Source organism: Rhamphochromis longiceps, linkage group LG8 (genome assembly GCF_057381845.1).
Source record: "Rhamphochromis longiceps isolate RC_006_pf linkage group LG8, R_longiceps_female_GT1.1, whole genome shotgun sequence".
NCBI lineage: Eukaryota > Metazoa > Chordata > Actinopteri > Cichliformes > Cichlidae > Rhamphochromis > Rhamphochromis longiceps.
In genome coordinates, this window is record NC_140564.1 from 19,409,691 (window position 1) to 19,430,768 (window position 21,078).

The 21,078-nt window shown below is 44.5% G+C and overlaps 2 protein-coding genes across 6 annotated transcripts in view; one reads left to right on the forward strand and one right to left on the reverse strand.

The window, feature by feature from the left end:
• adprh (ADP-ribosylarginine hydrolase) overlaps nt 1–10,176 on the forward strand; it is a 23,352-nt gene extending 13,176 nt beyond the window's left edge. For 2 of the 3 annotated variants that reach the window (XM_085416339.1, XM_085416337.1), the window contains exons 6-8: nt 6,215–6,481; nt 7,734–7,948; nt 9,295–10,176. In XM_085416339.1, the coding sequence (XP_085272465.1) occupies nt 6,215–6,481; nt 7,734–7,948; nt 9,295–9,443 (631 nt within the window). In that variant the 3' untranslated portion in view covers nt 9,444–10,176. Of the gene's footprint in view, nt 1–6,214; nt 6,482–7,733; nt 7,984–9,294 lie in introns of all 3 variants that reach the window. The other variant, XM_085416340.1, reaches the window with a different exon arrangement.
• Nucleotides 10,013–20,753, reverse strand: LOC146663534 (ataxin-2-like protein). Of its 3 annotated transcripts, XM_085416332.1 has the most exons (24): nt 20,531–20,752; nt 20,025–20,131; nt 18,673–18,712; nt 17,664–17,720; nt 17,329–17,400; nt 17,028–17,187; nt 16,726–16,847; nt 16,523–16,614; nt 16,127–16,375; nt 15,515–15,960; nt 15,343–15,429; nt 15,151–15,264; nt 14,936–15,016; nt 14,767–14,828; nt 13,684–14,039; nt 13,499–13,568; nt 13,245–13,385; nt 12,965–13,028; nt 12,490–12,668; nt 12,245–12,386; nt 12,034–12,143; nt 11,041–11,220; nt 10,786–10,945; nt 10,013–10,678 (listed from the first exon to the last, which is right to left on the reverse strand). In XM_085416332.1, the coding sequence occupies exons 2-24, from the start codon at nt 20,075–20,077 to the stop codon at nt 10,629–10,631; spliced, it is 3,087 nt and encodes a 1,028-aa protein (XP_085272458.1). In that variant the 5' UTR covers nt 20,078–20,131; nt 20,531–20,752; the 3' UTR covers nt 10,013–10,628. The 3 variants fall into 3 exon arrangements, with proteins under 3 accessions (XP_085272458.1, XP_085272455.1, XP_085272457.1); XM_085416329.1 differs by having other exon boundaries at nt 20,025–20,752; XM_085416331.1 differs by lacking the exon at nt 12,034–12,143 and having other exon boundaries at nt 20,025–20,753.
• Nucleotides 20,754–21,078: the final 325 nt, after the last annotated feature.

Here is a 21,078-nt window from a genome sequence, read left to right on the forward strand (position 1 = left end):
AGCGCCTTTGAGCACGGAGTAGAGTCTCGCACTGAAAGTCCTAAGGATCGCCTCTACTTCTTAGAGCAGTTCACTAATGGACAGCCGAAAGAGCTAATAAAGAGCTGCCTTCATATGAAGCCAGATGTAGGCTATCACAAGGCTAAACAGCTCCTTAAAGAGCATTTTGGAAATGACTACAAAGTTGCTGTAGCCTACATGAACAAGGTCTCAAACTGGTCACCTATCAAGCCAGAAGATGCAGAAGCTTTAAATGCGTTTTCACTCTTTCTGACAGCTTGCTGTAACACCATGGCTGAAGTGAGTTACATGGAGGAACTTGATAACGTCGCAAGCCTGAAAGCCATTGTAGCAAAACTTCCATACAAGTTACGTGAAAGGTGGAGATCTGTTGTGTATGGTATGCAAGAGCGAGGCGACAGACGAGTCAAGTTCAATGATTTGGTGGAGTTTATTAATAAACAAGCCAAAATTGCACTTCACCCTGTTTTTGGTGACATAAAGGATAGCACCACTGCTAAACCATTCACCATTAAACAAAACAGTAACAAGGATCAGAAATGGGTTGTAATGAAGAAGTCATTCACCACCAGTGCCATACCATTGGACATTCAGGAGAAAGACACAAAGACAATGGAAAACACAAATTATGTGAAACCCACTCCACAGGCATGTCTGTTCTGTAACGGTGGGCACATCATAGACCTGTGTGGTAAGCTTAAGGGCAAGCCACACAACGAAAAGTTGGAATTTTTGAAAGGCAAAGGACTGTGTTTTAGCTGTTTGAAGCAAGGTCACATGAGCAAACTTTGTAAGAGAAAGGTGAGCTGTGAGGTATGTTCTCTTGCTCATCATACATTGTTGCATATCAAGAAAAGGGACACAGACGCTGACACAGAGAAGAAAACTAAGAACAGTGAAAGTCAAACAATCTTAAGTGCCTTTGTCTGTGCAGAGTCTGAGGATTGTGGGCCAACTGGGGCCGGGGAAGATGACTGCACACTTGCAATAGTTCCTGTACAGGTCAAGGCCAAAAAGGGAAGTGTAGTAGTGCAGACTTACGCCTTCTTGGACCCAGGAAGCTCTGCCACATTCTGTACAGAGACATTAATGGACAAATTGAAGATCACTGGAAGGAAAACTGACATACTACTGAAAACTATGAATGAAGAGAAACCTGTCTGTACTCATGTAGTGTCAGGCTTGGAGGTCAGTAGTTTATCTGGTGACGACTTTATTGATCTGCCAGATGTCTTCACACAAAGGACAATACCTGTAGGAAAAGAAAACATACCCCTACAGAAAGATCTCGAAAAGTGGCCTTACCTTAAAGAAGTAAAACTGCCTCGAATTGAGACTGACATTGGATTGCTTATAGGAGCAAATGTACCTAAAGCAATGGAGCCATGGGAGGTTGTAAGCAGTGTAGGTAATGGACCGTATGCTGTAAGAACCAAGCTAGGTTGGACTGTGAATGGACCTTTGAGAGAAACTGGCTGTCATGCAGACAAGAGAAACCCAGCCAAGGCTAATGCAAACCGCATATCAGTGAGCCGTTTAGAGAACCTGTGGCTTCAACAGTTCATGGTGGATTTTCCAGAGGGAAGAAAACATGATGAAGTGGAAATGTCAAGAGAGGACCATCAGTTTATGGACATGGCCATGGAATCTGCAAAACTGATGGATGGCCACTATACAATATGTCTACCTCTGAAGAACAGATTGGTCAACATGCCAAATAATCGCTCAGTCGCTGAACAACGAGCACGTAACTTGAGGCTTAAATTTCTCAGGAATGACTGCTTCCGACAAGAGTACACAGACTTCATGGAAGACCTTCTTAAAAAGGGCTATGCAGTACAACTGTCAAATGATGAACTGGCGCACAAAGAAGGAAAAGTGTGGTATATACCCCATCACGCCGTGTACCACCCTGTGAAGCAGAAATTAAGAGTTGTGTTCGACTGTGCAGCATCCTATCAGGGCACATCCCTGAATGATCAACTTCTTCAGGGTCCAGATTTGACCAGCAGTCTCATTGGTGTTGTCATACGATTTAGACAGGAACCTGTTGCAATTATGGCAGACGTTGAAGCAATGTTTCACCAGGTGAAGGTGCCTGACGGTGACTCTGACTTACTTAGGTTCCTCTGGTGGACAGGTGGCGACTGCAATCAAGCTTTGACTGAGCACAAGATGACTGTGCATTTGTTTGGGGCCACATCCTCACCCAGTTGTGCCAATTTCGCTTTGAGGAAGTGTGCTGAAGACCAGAGTAGGCAGTTCAGAGCTGAAGTTGTTCAAACAGTATTGCAGAACTTTTACGTTGATGACTGTCTCAAGTCTGTCGCTACGGAGGAGGCAGCTATATCAATGTGTCAAGATCTAATGAAAATCTGTGCCAACGGAGGCTTCCGTCTCAACAAATGGGTGAGCAACCGAAGGAAGGTGCTTGACTCCATCCCAAAGTCTGAACTGGCAGCAGAAATGAAAAGCCTGGACCTGGATCATGGCAAACTTCCACTTGAGAGGGCCCTTGGTCTCAATTGGTGTGTTGAGTCAGACACATTCAGATTTAAGATCAACATCAAAGATCGCCCATTCACAAGAAGAGGACTTCTTTCTGTCATTGGATCAGTGTATGACCCATTAGGCATTTTGGCGCCAGCAGTCTTGCCAGCAAAGATTATCCTGCAGGAATTGTGCAGATTGAAGATCGGGTGGGATGACGACTTACCTGAGCACATAAAGAGGCGGTGGACTGACTGGTTAACCAGCCTTCCTGCTTTGGAACACTTCTCAGTTGCAAGATGTTTCAAGCCCAAAGATTTTGGAAATGATGTATTTGCACAACTACATCACTTTGCAGATGCAAGTGAGGATGCATATGGCTCAGTCAGCTACCTACTCATGCGTAACACGAGCAATGAGACACAATGTGCATTTATGATGGGCAAGTCCAGAGTGGCGCCTCTCAGGCCTCCTACCATACCCCGTCTGGAATTGACTGCTGCTACAGTAGCCATTAGGATGGATAGTGTCCTGAGAAGAGAGCTACAACTGAACCTTGCAGAATCAGTTTTTTGGACAGACAGTACGGTGGTGCTCCAGTATCTCCGGAATGAGACCACGCGTTTTCGTACGTTTGTGGCAAACAGAGTTGCAGCTATTCTGAAAGGCTCTGATGTGGAACAGTGGAAACACATCAGCACAGACAAGAATCCTGCTGACTGCGCCTCAAGAGGGCAAAGAGTAGATGAATTTATGAAGAACAGAACGTGGGTGTCTGGGCCAGATTTTCTTCGCAGTCCAGTAGAGTTTTGGCCTAACACTCCATTGAATTGTCCGGAAATCACTTCTGGTGATCCTGAGATCAAGAAGGCCACAGTAAACAAAATAGAGGTGGAAGAAAATGTTGCTCCATTCAAGAGACTGATAAATTACTTCTCATCATGGACAAAGTTGAAAAGAGCGGTGGCGTGGTTCCTGAAACTTAAAGCCTTACTTTGGAGTCTCTGTCAAAAACGTAAAGAGCTATGCGTAACCAGTGTGGAGAATAGCTTTGACAATGATCGACAGCTGAGGCAAAGTCAGATTGACAGTTTCAGGACAAGCTTTAAGCCTACACAAATTTCAGTGGAAGACCTGAATCAAGCAGAGCTCGATATAATCAGATTTTGCCAAAAGGAGAAATTCTCGGAAGAGGTTTCAGCTCTTCACAAGGGACAAAGTGTGAAGCGCAACAGCCATTTATACAAACTGAACCCTGTACTACAGGAAGATCTGTTGAGAGTTGGTGGAAGATTGAGCTGGGCAGCTATGCCGGAAATCGCTAAGCAGCCTATTATCCTGTCTAGAGACTTTCACATTTCTGACTTAGTCCTCCAACAGATACATGAAGAAACTGGGCATGGAGGACGCAATCACATGCTCTCTGAATTGCGACAGAAGTTTTGGATCCCAAGTGCCAACACAGCCATTAGAAAGATCATCGCAAAGTGTGTGACATGTCGTCGCCTGCATGGGAGAGTTGGGAAACAACTGATGGCTGATCTTCCACAAGAGCGAGTGTTGCCAGATGATCCACCCTTCACCCGGGTTGGTGTAGACTACTTTGGCCCATTCGAAGTAAGACGTGGAAGAACCATCTTAAAAAGATACGGTGTTATATTCACTTGTTTAGCGGTTCGTGCAGTACACATAGAGCTGGCCTCATCATTAGACACAGATTCATGCATAAATGCAATCCGGCGCTTCATAGCACGGAGAGGACAAGTGAGGGCGATTCGCTCAGATAATGGGACAAATTTTGTTGCTGCCAATCGTGAGCTGAAGGAAGCAATCGCTGACTGGAACACTTCACCGTTTCAGCATCTATTTCAACAGCATGGAATTAAGTGGACATTTAACCCTCCCACTGCTTCACATCATGGCGGAGCATGGGAGAGGTTGATAAGATCAATACGAAAAGTGCTGAATTCTACTGTGAGAGAACAAGTTCTGGAAGAAGAATGCCTTCATACAGTCTTATGCGAGGCAGAGTCGATCATCAACAGCCGACCAATCACCAGGGCATCAAGCGACCCAAATGATTTGGAGGCTCTGACACCTAATCATCTTTTGTTGTTGAAAACAAAATCTTCATTGCCTCCAGGATTGTTTGACCAGAATGACCTCTACTCACGACGTAGATGGAAACAGGTGCAATATATGTCCAATCTATTTTGGAAGAGATGGACTAAAGAATACCTACCTCAACTTCAGGAACGTCAGCGGTGGGCCACAGCATCAAGAAACTTTGCAGAAGGAGATGTTGTTCTTCTTGTGGACGACTGTGCACCACGAAATTCATGGATTATGGGAAAGATCATCAAAACAGTTCCAGACAAGAAGGGTCTCGTTCGCCGAGTACGGATAAAGACAAAGACTAATGTTTTGGACAGACCCATCACCAAGATTTGTCTGCTTGTGGAATCTGAATGGGCTAGTGGTAAAGACTAAGCCCCTACGATGAGCCATGTGCTAGCAACCTCTGGCTCTTTCCTTCTTTCTCTCTTTCCTTCTTTTCTTTCTTATTCTTTTTCACCTGTTCTTTTGGAAATGGACAGAAACCAGCCTTAATATACTTTGCAAAGCTGATTGGCAAAGTATTGGACAATTCATTTGTCTATAAATAATATTTTGTCATGTGTTTAAACATTGGATATGTCTAAACGTGGTTCATATTAAGTTTGTAAAGTTAAAAAATGTGGTAATTGTTCTAAGGCAATACATTATTAGAACAATTAGGGGCCGGTAATGTAAGCGCCAGACGTCTGCTTTATATTTTATTTACGATTGAGTTCATGTTTGTTTTATTATTCATAGATTTATTACATAAGTGCAGTAGTAGCATGAAACCCTGTGTGAGAGGGAAGGGGAGGAGCATGGACAGAGAGGTTAGGAGTCTCACGGTTTTCTGACCGTGTACACAGCTAGTATGGGATAACTGCTATTTTTTTTGGAATTTTCATGCCTTTTTTTTGGAAGGAGTTCATTGTTACATGCTCAGTTTGTAATAAATAAAACAGTCTTCAAACCATAATGCAACTGGAAGCATTTCTCTTGGAAACCAGGAACACGCGTCAGCCATAGACTCCCCTTTTTTGAACTTGGTTTATTGGAAATTACCCTACACCTAGTGTGTGGGCTGTCGACAGACGAGCAACGTGGACTGGTCACGGAGATGGGACACGATGGAGGCGCTCCGGCTCCGAAGGACCAAGAAATGTTGGGGGAAAACTCTGTAAAAAACCCAGGAGAAATAAAGACACAATGAGACAAAGTTACTTTCTTTATCAAACGTGTACACGGGTGAGCTGCTAAGGACAACTCACACCATGCACAGTGGCTTGGTAATTTTTATAGGAAAGACAGTGAGAACAGGATAAGAAAATACAAAACAAATAAAATAAACAACTCCATATGTGGCGCTAGTCTCGTCAGCAGAGAGCTGGGAGAAGGCTGTGAGAGATAAAACAATCTAAAACAATATGTCCCAGAACAGTATGTCTTTGCTGAGAAAGTCTAAAAAGATAATTCTAAACTAATCTAACCATAGACAAAAGGGCATGCTTGTACATTTAAAAGAAGGTAAAGAAACATAGAAACATTTTTCCTGTAACATCTTCCTTAATAAATACTGATAAGGTCTTTAATATTTCATCCCCATCAGGTATCCAAAGCCCGACCAGCTGTTGTCATTGGTGGCGGTTGCTGTTGAGACAGGCAGAATGACCCATCCTCACCCCACGGGCTTCCTGGGAGCCGTCGCGTCAGCCCTTTTCACTTCATACGCCATCCAGCGCAGGCCAATCACAACTTGGGGTCTGGGCCTGATAAACGAGGCCTGCCCAATAGCAAAGAACTTCGTTGAAGGTCGAGGCTATGCCGTGGAGGAGACCGAGAGAGACTGGGGCTACTTCTGTGACAAGTGGCAATGGTATGGGCTGCTGAAATTGAGCCTTGTTAGGCTGTCATGTTGAATTCAGATTAAAGTTTCCAGCATCAGCAAGTTCTATTAACCTATTTCAGCGTCAAGGTTAACAGACGGTGACATGAAATTGTACTAAAATGTCACCGGTCAGGTTTACTTAAGCAGAACAAATGTCATTTTTATCCTGCAGTACTACATCCTCTGACAAAGATCAATGTAAGTGCAAAACACTATATTCAGGTAAATGTGCGAAATGTGCCTTTTATATTTCTGGTAACTTGATGTAATATATGCTTGAATGAGATCATGTGATATAAAGGAAGAGTTTGTTATTTTGGGAAATAAACTTACGGACTTGGTTGGCTATATAGTGATTACACTGGAGGTACAGCCATCCTGTAAAGTCCAGTATTTGAGCTTACACTAATAAATCACATTGCAAAAGAAAACTGATGACAAATGCAAATTAAAACATGCAGAATACTTTTTAACATGAAATTCTTAATCACAAAAAGTAAGAAAACTAAATTTTCCTTCAACTTTCATACCGAACAGAAAAACTGCTAAGTTGTACAACAAAAGCAAAATGTTTCCAGATGGTCTAATTATAACTGAGAAACCCCAGAGTGAATCCTGCAATTATTGCAATATATATGAAAATGCTACACTGATGTTCAGAGTACCATCTGGAAACGCCACAATATTTGGATTAGCTGTCTAAAAATCATTTTTTAATGACTAACACATTTTGTGACAAACATTTTCATATTAAAGTATTCTTTAATATATATATTTATATATTAAGAAATTATCGCTAGTTGAATTTTGCAATGTTATTTTAAAAGTGTGCTCAAATATGGGACTTTAGAGGACGGCGTTATTTTTTGAATATTCGAACTAGCCAATTATCAGACATGTTTTGATATTTTATTTTTATATTACATATATGAAGCTAAAGAAATTCACTGCGATTATTATTATGTATGTTCACATTTTAAATCTGGCAAATCAAAAATGATTGAGTCATTTTGGTGATTTGAGATGGAATGACCCTAAAAGTAAGCGAGTGATTAAATGGTAGGAGTAGCTACTGGACACAGAAATATATTTTGATTTTGTCCAAAGGTAATAAAAAACAGACCTTTTTGTAGAAACAGTCATGACATGACTGCATTGTTTTATTTTTTTCATTTTAACAGAGAGAGAATGACACAGGTAGACCGTGTAGATGCTGTGAACCCCCCTTTCCTGTCTGCAGGTACTTGGATCTGAGGGGCCTCGCTCACGGTGTGGGCCCTGCGATTTGGCCTGCCTCTTACGGCCCTGCTGAAAGAGACGAAGCCTATAAGAGCTTCAGCTTGTCAGGTTGGGCCGGACGCAGTGGCCATGATGCTCCAATGATAGCGCTGGACGCCTTGCTAGGCGCAGGTTCAGACTGGGAAGAGCTGATGAGCAGGGCCGCCTTCCATGGAGGTCAGAGGTCTCACTGGTGTAATGTATTATAAGCTGTGAGTGAAGTCTTGCACTAAATGTAAAACCTTTACCTAAAATATGTGTTTAATTATATTAACACAAACTCAGCTTTAGTTTGAAGTCTGCTTTTTCTTTTTGACAATCTTTGGTTTAGTTTGATAGTGACTCCGGTAACCATCATGTTTATATATTAGCCAGCATTCCTCTCGTTTCAAACATTTACACACAGTCACTCAGAAAAAGGTGTTGTTGTTTTCAAGCAATGGATTATTAAATCCCTGTACAAAGTAAGTTATTAAACTAACAGCACCACTTGAGATGCACTTTCACCTAATTGCTAAATAATGTAACTACAGGGAACTATGAAGAAGGTATTTGGTGTATCCACTGACAGAGGAAGAAGACGAGGAGACATGATGGAGACAAATTGAGGGAATTGTGGCTGAGATGACAGAAAGTGGATAAAAGATGTTGTATTTGTAGCTGCCAGGCAGAGGAAAGGAGGCAGACCTCAGGGTTCATGGAAGTAGTGGAGGAGGGCCTGCAGAGGGTTGGTGTAACAGAAGGGTGCTGATCCCTAAAGAGAGCAGCTGAAGGAACAATGTAACCTTTCGTACAACTTCAAAGAAATCTTGTAAATTCCCTGGAAATTTCTCTCCCATGTAAACTGAGTTCGGCTGGTTGTTGCTTAAGCAGTTTGTGTCTCAAAGTGCAGATAATTAGAAACTAATGTGATTTCTGAACTCAGGAATGCAAATGTGTTGCAAATGCAAATTGTACTGCAATTGCACCCAATACTGGTCCGTTTTAAGGAAAGTAGCAACTTTGTGAACATGGAACAAGACTTAAGAAGTAAATCAGACATTAAACGGACAGCTTGATGTCAGCTGATAAAGTAAGGCATGAAGATTAAGCTGCCAGTTGTTTGACTTCTCAATAATTATGCAACAAGGTGTGAGACAAACTGTGTGAATGAAAAAAAAATCTGGTGTCTTTGTTTAGTAAGAGAAAAAACAAACCAGAAGTACACCCTGGACAGGATCACCAATTAACCCAACCTCACTCTGTTTTCTTTGGATTGTGGGAGAGAACCTGTGAACCCCACACAGAAAGGCCTCGGCCAAATGGTGGGTTTGAACATGGGACCTTCTGTCTCTGAGGCAACAATATTAATCCCCACCAAAGAAGCCAGTCTAGTGATAGATGGATGGTTATTATTTCTAATAATAATATTAAAAAAAAATCATTAGTCACTTTTAAGATGGCCACAAAGATAAATGATAAATATCAGTGATGCATTATCTCGCACACTAACTGCTCACTCTGCTCTCATCTCTCTTGTCCAGGTGACAGCGACAGCACCGCAGTGATTGCGTGCTGCTGTTGGGGTCTCCTCTACGGATTGCAGGGGGTCCCCGAAGGCAACTACGCCAACCTGGAGTACCGGGAGCGACTGGAGCGCAGTGCCGAGCAGCTCTACGTGCTGTCACACTGAGGAAGGTCGCTGCAACCCCGCCGTGCTGACAGAGCGTGTCCCGGCCCGCTGCGGCAAGGGGGAAACTGGGCCACGCGCACTGACACACTGAAGTAGAGCTAGCTGGTGTGCTCAGTAGTACATTGATTTAGAGAGCTGTCACTGAGCCACAGTATGTTGTCATAGTCGCCTAAAGGGGAAGCAGAAGCAGTGTCCTACTAACCTAAAGAGTCCTCTCTGCCAGAACAAGGACAGAGTGCCTCGTGATGTTGGCACGGAGGCTAGCGTATAAGCAGGGGTCCCCCTAGTGACCGTTTTAAATCAACATATTTGCTCCTGTGAGCAGAACGAATCCAAGCTAATGAGAATATGAAATGAATGAGCAGCATCCTCTGGGAAGTAATTTGCTTTGTTTTGTTCAACCTGACATAATGACAAACGCTCCAGCCTCAAATTAAATGTGCTTTTGCTAAAGGATAATGAAAAATAAATTGGTGTGCCTCATGGTCGTTAACTCCTGAAGTGAGAAGGCAAACTAATGCTCCAGACAAAAACATAATTAACAATACAATAAATTAAACGCTTTGTAGTTGAGTTGAAAACTTTATTTTTTGGTCATTGTTTATTTTTAAATTTTTTTTGTCTTGTCCATTTTTTTGTTTTTTAATTAGATTTTCCTACAAGGGAAAAGAAGGGGAAAGGGGATGTTTGTAACTACTGGATAGAGTTTTAAAAAAAATTTGCTAAAAGTCCTCATCACGTCTTCAAATCCCTCCTTTCCTGTATTCATGAGAAACAGTCCGTTTCTCATTTGTGTCGTAGTACAAGGCTAAAAAACAATTCTGGAAGATAAAGAGTCTGCTGCTGTTTTCCCTCCGCGCCTGGTCCTCCCAGTAAGGTGCCTCGTGTCTCTGAATAGGGTAAATAAAAAGTCGGGGAGAAGAGCGGGACAGCACCAGGGGTCAGGCGCTGCTGCCATCCTGTCACCTTCATCGTTAGCATTAAAAAGCTCCTCCTAGTGCCGCACGGACACCGAGGTTTGTACTGAAGAAGCGTAAGGTGCTGCGAGGTTTCTGATTTCTTCTCTGCTCCGTGTGATCCTGTCAGTTTCTTTGTTTTAAATGAGTCGCGTTCACTCTGGGCCTCTCATCCAGCAGACGGGGATTGGGAGAGGGGGAGAACAATCTGGGAGGTTGCAGAGAGGCTTTAGTTTCCAGGCGGATGGAAGGAAGCGGGGTGTGGCTGGACCTGCATCGCTGTGGGAGGTAAACAAAAATAAAACAGAGCCTGTAAAGCCCGCGCTTCAAACGACCCCTTTGTTTGACCCATAAAAGGGAAATCTGAGGGAGGGGTTGTGTGATACCTTGCTGGATGTAGAAGTGTTGGTGTGCTCCTTGCTGAGGTCCGTGTTGGGGGTGCTGGGGCACTGCACCAGGGCCCTGCTGAGGCTGCAACATTACTATTTGGGGCTGACCATGGCTCCCCGAATGGTGGGGACCCGAAATGGCTCCTTGAACATGAGCCTGGGGGACAACAAGATCAGTTGACATGGTTTAGATCAGAAGTTAAAACACCACCTGCTGAGAAAAGGGGGAAAACAGGAAAATGGAGCACATACCTGTGCTATCTGTCCAAGGGGGTAGGTGGGTGGGATGCCCTGGTGACCATGGATGCTGTACCCCGGAATGGAGTAAGAACCCTGTGGAGACGTGTGGCCAGGCGGCATGTTGGGTGGGGTGGGTGCTGACAAGGGGCCTGAGTGGTACAAGGACTGGGGCTGTGGGCCCGACTGGGCGTTCTGAAAAGCACATCAAGGTGTGAAAATTCATCAAGGGCCATAAAAATAAAGCTGTAGAGAAGGAAAAGGTGCACATGTGCCTTTTCCAAAAGTGAGATTAGAACAAGTGCTATGCTTTTCAGCTTATTATTATTATTATTAAGTCAACATATCTAAATAGATCACCAAAAATCAACCTGATAGTGCAAGCTGCTTAATTTCAGAATTCATAGTCTAAGGAGCTTAAAAAGAAAAAGCATCTGGACTTCTTTAAGTTGCTTGAAGACGTTTACCTCTCATCTGAGAAGCTTCTGCAGTTTTAGGGTCAAATGATGGAGAGTCCCAGATTTAACCCCTGTGGGAGTGTCCCCCCAAGAGGGACAATGGATCCCCTATTGATCCTCTAACTAATCACACGAGCCAAGGTGTGAAAAACGGTGTAGGTCACAATCAGCCAAGGTTTTGGATGAGCTCACTGTGAAACCTAGCCCCACCCTATCATGTGATCAAATGGCCCAGGATGTGAGCGGGCGCTAAGGTGTCTGCCATCTATTATCCAAAACTGGATTATAGATGGCAGACTCTGTTCAAAGATGGTTGTTCACGGCAACTTAAAGAAGTCCAGACGCTTTTCTTCCCAAGCGCCTTAGACAACGATGACCTGGATGATTGAGAACCTTCACAGATATAATTGGAATGAATTCTGAACATATTTCACACAATCCAGTCTGAAAATGTAAGGTGTGTCGAAGCTGTTGACATAAAGCAGCAATGAGCAGCCCACACTGCACAGACCAGGTGGACGGTCCCTTCTCCTTTTCGGGGGCGTCCTACCTGTCCAGGGCTAGGTGCAGTGTGCTGGGGTGGGGGCTGATTGCCTGTTGGTGTACTGGAGGGCTGAGGCTGATGAACTGCGCCTGTGTGATGGGAGAATGACTGTGGAGCTACAGAGGAAGAGAATTCACGTCAGGGTCGACTCTGTATCTACAAATCAATCGATTCGGGTCACGTGGATATTTTGTCGTTCACATCCATCTCCACTCACCGTAGATGCCCTGCTGTGGGCCTTGAGGTCCATCTCCCTGTGCAGAGAACTGGGGCCCTCCTGGTGGACCGAGGGCTTGTGGGTGGGGACCCCCACCTTGACCTATCATCCTGGCTCCACCTTGCAGCATTGAGTACATGGGCTTTTGAGGATGGAGAAAAGAAAGGAAAAAGGTGTTATTCTGCTGAATGAGAAATAATGTAAAAACCCGACTACAGAATGTGTTTGGAGGGCAGACGTGCTACCTGTCCAGGGTAGGGTGTCATGGCCTGGATGACCTGCTGCTGGCCATACTGCTGAGGGTTGTACTGAAGGTAGGACTGGGGGTAAGGGGACGCTACCAGCGGGGCCCCAGCAGCTGATGCAGCTTGCAGCATGGAGGGTGCTGAAGAACCATGGTCAGAGCGCTGAGCCACAACCGAGCCTAATGAGAGGAGCCAATCATCAAGAGAACAGAAACATGGAGGACAAAAACACCATCTTTCCCGTTCCTCACTGCAGATTCCAGAGTTCAGTCGTCTCTAATTTAAGTGTTTAAGCGTTTCTGCAAGTTTAAAGCATGACGGCTCTGTGTTTCACAGCAGATCACAACTCAAGGTTAACATTGAGGTAACAGTCAGCACTTTCTCTGGAGCCGAAAGTCAAGCCTCTGACAAGAGCTGACAGGAAATTCATTTTAAATATGTGGGAAACAATATAAAAAGCACACGCTGCAGTTACCTTTTGCTCTGGGGTATTTTCCCTGGCCCACTGTAGACATGGTGTACTGATACATTTGTGGGGGCTGAAAGACAAAAAGATGAACAGGTGAGCACAAGAACTGTGGCTTTAATGTGAAAAGAAAAACTGCAAACAGTATCCGATTGCAGTTCCACGTGAATATTTGGCTTTTTATTGGCATGTTTCAAATGCCAGCAAGATATTTGTAGAAGGTGTTAAGCACGACATTTAGAGAAAGACGCCTTAAGTGACCATGTTTATTTATTTTTGGCTTGCGTACCGGCACAGAGTGGATCTGTGAGATGTAGGAGGAGAGGTAGGGTTGGGGGTTGTAGAGCGGCCCCTGTCCTCCTGGATGCTGCAGCACCACGGGGCTCTGAGGAGTTGGCCGAGGTGGGGTGGGCGCAGTGTTGGGCTTCGTCTGTCAGAAACACATCACGGGTAAATAAATATAGATTCAATATATGAAATAATATCTTAATTTCTGTGTGTGTTTTTTAAGTTTTAATGACTTAACAGATTCAAGTGTCTTACCATAGGCATCTGAGGTTTGATAGGATTGAACTCTTTAGCATTTGGGTTTAAGGTTGATTTCTTTACTTGGCTGCAAAAGAGAAAATAGTTGTTATAAATTATGATGAGTGCAATAAACTGAGTTAAAAAAAAATAAATCACACAGTTCACAGTCAGAAATCTTTAGTCCTTTTATTTAAACTCACTCTGCTACGCCTTCTGTCCTCTCCGCTGCCTCGGACCTGACCTCCTCACTTCCTGGGGTCCTGGCAGGCTGAGGGGTGGCTGGGGACTGCCTGTCTGAGAGGGGTGCCGTGGCGGCAGCTGTTGTGGTGCCCAGTGTAGCTGCAGTGTCCTTGGAGGGGTCCTCGGAGACGGCTGGCAAAGGCTGGGTCTGGGAAGGACTGGGAGCTGCAGGCTGAGGTTTAGACTCTGATGGAGGATGAGCGTCTGATGGCGCGGGGTTGGCTGCGCTGGGCTGGCTGACCTCGCTTACAGCAGGAGGGGTCGTCCCTGCTGCAGGAGAACTGGGAGAGCTGGAGTTAGCTCCGCTGGGTGGGAGCTGGAAGATAAAAAGGAGTCGAGGGATAAGCAGTTGGTCTGTAAAAGCAAAATTGTTTGTTTCATCCAACAAATCAAATAATTAATTTACTATCAGACATGACAGCAAAGCCTCACAACTGAGGAGCCTGTTATAACTACTGAGGTTTAATTTAAGTTCACAAGAATATAAAACGTGTTGATTAGCAATCCCGCTATAATAGGTCATAATAGTATCCAAATGAGGAGTACTGTTTCTAAGAAAAGGTGGAAAAGGAGACTGTGAAACACAAGAATCTTGAGTCCAATCCAACAATGTGCACAGAAACAGAGTCATAACAGATTAATCTGAGGCTTTGCAGCAGCCTGATGTCATAATCAACTTTCAGCTCAGTCACATTTAATAACAATCGAGTATTGTAATCTTATGTGCCTTTTATTTTAGACATGTACTGCCTGTGAATTGCTGGGCTGACACCAATGTTGTAAAATAATTTAATACTGATCATTGTTTCCTTTTTACTTTGTTACTGTGGCAGTTCAATTGAATAAAAGCTGTTACTGGTCAGTGACACTGTAAAGACCGAGATGGATGACTAGCATTGAGCGTCATCTGCTAAAGTTGATCATCACAACATGATTAAGATGGGAGTGATGTTGGAGGGAGGTCTGACATCACTGATGTCAGCACGCAGCCTTGTGATTGGTGACGGATTTTCTCATTTCACATGTCGCTGAAACACTCTTACCCTGAACTCTTTGCCAAATTTTCGCAGCTCCTCAATGTGGGACCTCTGCTGAACCGACGGCGCTGGTGGAAGAGAAAAGAGTTTTGAGAACTTCAAACAACAACACAAAGGGTGCGTAACTAGGCAAAAAGCTCACTTCCAGCGTTTAGCCAGCACCAAACTTAAATACCTTTACTCGTCTTGCTTTCCTCTGTTGTGCTCGGGCTCTCGCCGGAGCGTTCCTTTGCAGCTGCACCGAGGATCTCATTCACTGTGAAAACGGCACAATAATCCAGTTAGTTGCAGAATTTCTAATTCCAAGCTGATGCATACTGTTAAGAGCCTCGTGCTTTAACTTTCGTTTTAAAATTGTTCTATGAACACAAACATTAGGAGAGACTGTACCATCTACAGGGAAGAGAGGGGCGGGGCCTGATGTCTTCTGAGCAGGCAGCGAGACAGAAGATGTGTCCAAGTAAGGTGTGTCCTGGGAAGAGCCTGATTTAGGGGAACGAGTAGCTGTAAGAAAATTGAAAGTGAAGTTAGTTTGATTGAATTTCATAATTAACATGGGGGGTGACCAGAACGTCACTGTACCTGTGGACTGAGCGTGAGAGTTCTGAGTGCGGCTTGTCCGGCTTGACTGTGGAGGTCTTTGGGCTTTAGGAGAGGTCCTTGCAGCAACTGAAAGCACAGAAACATCTGCTTTAGCGACAGGCATAGATGCTACAGCTGTGAAGTCGATCCTGAGAAAAGTTAACACACTCACCTCCATTAACTGGTCTGCTAGCGTCGGACAGCGAGTGCGGGAGTGAGTGGGAATGAGGAACCGTGTGTCCGTGTGGAGCGGGCGGGCTGGCTGGGGACGGGACAGTTGAAGCGGAAGCTGAACTGGATGATGGGCCGCCAGGTGAAGCAGGCGTGTAGGGGCTGGCTGGGCCGGAGCATGGACTCGGGCTGGCGTTTCCCTGTGGGTGGTGAGGGGCGTAGGCACCGACACGACCCGACAGAGGGCTGCTTCTCTCTGAGGGGGTGACACCGGGCTGGGGCCCAGCTGCAGAGGGCAGGGGTGGTTTTGGGGACGAGGAGGATGGAGGGTTGGAGCGGTAACCTCCACTCAGGCGATTGTGAGATGGAGGCCCGCCAGAGCCTCTCTCAGCTCGTTCCCGGTTCATCTCTCTTTGACGCTGAGGTAATGGAATGTACTTGCCCTCCCTGGTGGAGAAAAGAGGGGAGCAAACGCGTTTCAAACTTTACTCTTTAGCTTTAAGTTGGAACCCCCCCACAAAAAGAGGGGGAAAAAAGTGAGTGAACACCTAAAATAAGTACAACCCTTATATCTATGTTCCTGACAAGCATTTCAGAATAAACCTCCTCTCACCTGTTGCTGGCTCCTGGACTGTCTCTACCCCTTTCCCGTTCTTTGTCACGTGGGCTCTCACGGCCCCTCTCTCGATCATTGCCGTCCCGCGCCACGGCGCTGAACTTGTCCTCCTCGGTTCTGCCCTCATCATTTTCCAGGTTGACACGACTGCGGTACTGGGGGCTCGACTCAATCTCTTGGGCCAGGCGGGCAGCGCGTGCCTCCCTCTGCCGATAGTTCTCAGAGTTGCCCCTCTCCAGCGGTACACTGGGCGGTGGGAGAAATAAAAACTGACTTAATCTGCATGTTTGTGTCAGATGTGTGTCCTACAGTAAAAATACTGATACTTATAACCTTACTGACTAGTTAAGGGAATGTTTTTGGCGTATTTTACAAACTGCTGCAGTAACTTACGTGTACATTGAGAGGCTGGAATCATACGTTGATGTGACACCATATTTGACTTCATTGTAACGAAACATCTCGTTGGCATCCCAGCCGTTAGACTGGAGACAAAAAAAAGGGAGATTAATGGGGTAGTAAAGGAATCAGCGCAAGAGTTAACAATAAGTAACAGTCTGTATACACAGAAACTTGACAGAGTGTATGAAACCTACTGTATCAGTTTCCAAATCGTAACTCTCTCCGTTGCTGTCACCTCCGTCCCATCTCTGCAAAACCTTCTCTTTATGTTCTCCATTGATGCGGCTGGAGCTGATGGCTGTGTCTGTGAAGGTGTCTGAAAAATCAAACGCAAGAAGACGTCAAAACAAGGTGGATAAATCTGAAATAGTTTCCCCATTACATCTGCAGCCATTCAAACTGAATGAAGAAGCGCCACGTTTACATTCTTTTAACCAGATTGCAGAAACCCAGAGCCTGCCCTGACTTGACCCTCGGCACACGTGCATTTTCATACCTCTGGTGGCGTAATTGAGGTCGACGTCTCTGCAGATCATCGTGACCAGGTCTGAGGGGCTGAAGATCATGGTGTCGGTGATGTCCTCCCTCCGTGGCGGAGCTAATGTTGAGCCCTCCTCCTCATTGCGTTTGTGTACAGCATCCACAGCCAACTCGCACTAAGGACATTGAGAAAGCACTCAGCGCTCAGCAAGTATTAAACAACCACAGAAAAGATGACCATCACTCTAACCATCACTCTAACAGCCCGAATAAGGCGGCAAACTGATGTGCATGCCTGTGTGACCTGAGCTTCTTACCTTAGAACTGAGAGTCTTAAATATGCCCTCAAATGCACTGCCATTCTTCACTTTTATGTCACATGTGGATCCCTGAGAGAGACAAGACAGTCTTTAAAAACTATAGCTAACCAGAGAAGTGTTTATATCAGTATTAAATCAATAACTGCTATATTATTTGTGGAAAAACTGCATAAAAAAGTGAAACAAATTTAACCAGTGTACAGATCCCACCATGAAATAAAGAGTGCCTTTACAGTAGGTAAGTTTACCTATAAGACTATTGTTTACAAAATAAATAATAATAATAACAACAACATGGTCTGAAGAAGACAACAACCAGCCAAATGACTCACCACAACAGCTGTGAGGAAATGAAGCATTCTGGCATTGTTATAGACACCCTCAAACACCTACACATGGGGAAACAAGGATTTTCAAAACAAAGCTTTACAAAGACGCAATATATTTAAATTAACGCGGGCTGACGCTGACAAACTAGAACAGAGTTAAACATTAACCCTCAGAGGCCCTTCGCACCAAGAAGTGCTTATTCCTGGTCTTAAGTTAATCCGTCATAACTTGGCTTTTTAAGTCCGACCCGGCAGCTATGCCTGTTACATCATCAGCTTAAACCGTCTTCTGACTATGACCGTGTGTAAATCCTGCAATTAGTCCAGAGCAGGTAAGGTAAAAATTTTTCTGCACAGGTTACGCTAAAGGTGACGTCCCGTGCCATATAACAGACTTTTTGTTTTTACACGTGGTGGAGAGAAGAAATCATAAATTACTCAAGACGTGTCACTGGATTTAAAGTTAGTGTCGAACCGCGACTCAACATCTGGCCACCTCGGCTACTTTACACGACGAACAATCCACGAGGCAAGGGTAAAACCTCTTTTCAAATGCCTCAAAAACGCCAACGTTTATATTGATTTCAATATCTTTCCACTTTTAGAAGCTGCCAGTGTCTAAACAATGACTTGTTTCCTGGTTGCGTTTTTCAAAAAATTTAATCTGTCCTTGGTGTGTTCTTGCGCTGACTGGACAGCTTGACTCTTTAATTTCACTCTTACTCAACTACCTTTACTTTCACTTTTGATCCTTTACACCTGCCGTATCAGATATTAACCAACCTCCACAGTCTTGTGTACAATCACATAACCGCACACGCAGTTTTAACCCCAATCTGATGACTGGTCATAACAGAGTAACTTTGTGGATCGGATCAGGTATAGTAAAGACCAGCTAATGCAATCAGCCACAGCTGAGTGAAGAGCAGCTGTAGATAAACCTTTCAATGGCCCTTTTACAGAGGAGGACTTTATCAAACACAGGTCATACTCATATCATCGGGATACTTACAGGAGATGACTGGAATGATGGCTTTGCAGAAGATCGATTCCTGAAAAACAAAACAAACGTATCGCTGTTCAGAAGGAGAAGAACTTGTTTAAGTCTGAGGAGTCAGTGTCACAGTCCACATCACACACTAGAAAAATTGGTTATTCGAGAAGCAGACAAAGTTACTCAGAGTGGCAGGACAAGTTCTTATGTCACTCCTGCTCACCAGAAAAGCTCCACAGTTAATTTATTCTCAATCCACGCACTCTAACTGAGGGACTTAAAGGAAAAACTGGCATACGAACATAGATATTGTTTAAAGAAATAATATTTGTTTACAGATTAATCTCCCCCCCCATCTGTCCCATCCCCCTTCACCTCACTGCAGGTATGTCTGGCTCTAGAGCTTCAAGTTTCTCCCCAGTGTTTATTACCACACTGTTTGTTGATTCCCCTGCCCTCTCCCTTTTCCCCTCACCCCAACCAGTTGAGGCAGATGGTCGACCCTCCCCGGGGCCTGGCTATGCAAGTTTCTGTAGGTTTCCTTCTGTTTAAAGAGATGTTTCTCCCAACTCTCACTGCCTGCTTGCTGAAAGGGTATTGATTGGTTTCTCTGTAATATTCGTAATCCAATTTGCCCTATAATAACTGCTGACATAAATAAAATATAATTAGACATAAATAACGTATGTCAGTTTAGTTTGAATTTTTTTTTTAATATGCGTCCTTAAGATAGAAAACAGGAAGTCTAAATCGAAAATTAAAAACACATTTCTGCCCAAAGACGTTTGATATACGACTGGAAAAGCCATGAAAGGGTGATGTAGACCAATCTGCATGCTAAACGTAACTCCACCGTGAATGGCCACTGTGGCTCGTATCAATGCTTGCTACATGCTCGGTTACAAAACAAAGACGGAGCTAACAAGACTTCAGTAAACGCGCTCATCTCACAAATCAGCAGCACACGCGACCTCGTACTGGTCATAACAACTGTGTAATGTTAACACAGCCATTGTATCAGGCGTTTTTATTAAGCATTTGGGACGTGAGGTTATACATGTAAACAGTTTCTCCCTCCCCTCTCTTTCGCCCCTTCTCAACCAAAAACAGGCCAAATAAACTTTGTATCACCTCTATGCTGATTTGCTACTCCTAGCTTTCGCCACTTCGCTGATTCGGTTGAGGTTCGATTCGAGCGTGCTGATTGGTCCACATATGATGCCAATCTAAGAAGAGTGAATCCCATTGGCTCCTAGGTAAGCTCTATTTTTGGGGTTACGCCCACTGGGAAACAGCGCTTTAACCGGTAGGCCTTTAAGTCACGGGACAATCCCCGGACTGTCCTGAAAGAAAAATCCCAGCCCTCTTACCTTCCAGCCGGTGCCCTGTTGGCGTTGTTGATCCCGCTGACTGGAGAAGACATACCGGCAGGGCCCGATGTCCCGTTAGACGCCTTTCTCCCGCCGGATCCGGGTTGCTGTTGTTTCAGCATTGCGAAGCACAAGGCTTAGACAGTATCAAGTGTAAGCTCACTTAAAAACACCGATACCTCCTATGTGAAGTAGCTTTGAAAGCGAACTCTCTTTAGCAGTTATCAGCTGCCCTAAGAAGCGCAGAGCCGGTGTAACCTCCCCGGCTATTGTGGCTAATCTTGCTAGGTGAACACCAGTCGCGTGTGGCCTAACATGTAAAAGCAAAAACACCTCGATAATATAACTAAATCGAACACATAACTTAACAAATTACCCCACGCTATCTACTCTACAACCACACAGGCTACGCCAAAGCAAGCGACAATTAAAAATTACACCAGCTTCCGTGTAATTATTTAGCCAAGGCTGGCTAGGTTAGCATTAGCTGTGATCCTCGGGCTCACTTCGGACGCTCTCCCTCCGGGGTTTACTTTGTATCCTCGGCCGCGTCGCCTTAAATCCAACACCGCTGAACCGTCGGTTAAAAAATTACTGCTCGGCGTTACTGTCCTCTGCCGTGGAACTTAGATTTTCAGGTTTCCTTTGGAAAACCTGCTGCGGTCGGTCAACACCTCCTCTCGCTAGGACAGCTTGACTGAACCCGCGCGCGGCTGACTGCAAACCGGCTGAAAGGGGGAGGGGGCGTTGACGTGAGCGCGCTTACGTGGAAGAATGTGTGCATTGATTAAATCAGGACTTAATCGATACCACTGTATCGCTGATATAATCAAGGATGGGTGGTCCCTGCTGTAAACGTGGCAGTCACCATACAGAACACTTAATGTTTTGTTTACAAATCACCACCTTGGTTTCTGTTAATTTAATCATCTCCCATTATTTTTTTCCTATCTGTATTGATCGCATGTATTTATTTATTAATTTATTATATTTGATTCATGATTGTAACATTAACCAAACGAAGACACCAACAGCACAGGCGAAAGGCTGAAAC

Bases quoted from the DNA above. Each gene is read 5' to 3' on its own strand.
- LOC146663534 (XM_085416329.1), bottom strand. From the start codon at position 20,146: ATGCTGAAACAACAGCAACCCGGATCCGGCGGGAGAAAGGCGTCTAAC. The intron at 18,713-20,024 runs GTAAGAGGGCTG...TTTGTTTTTCAG, and splicing joins AACAGGGCACCGGCTGGAAG to GAATCGATCTTCTGCAAAGC. The intron at 13,386-13,498 runs GTAAGACACTTG...TGTTTCTGACAG, and splicing joins TCAAACCTCAGATGCCTATG to ACGAAGCCCAACACTGCGCC.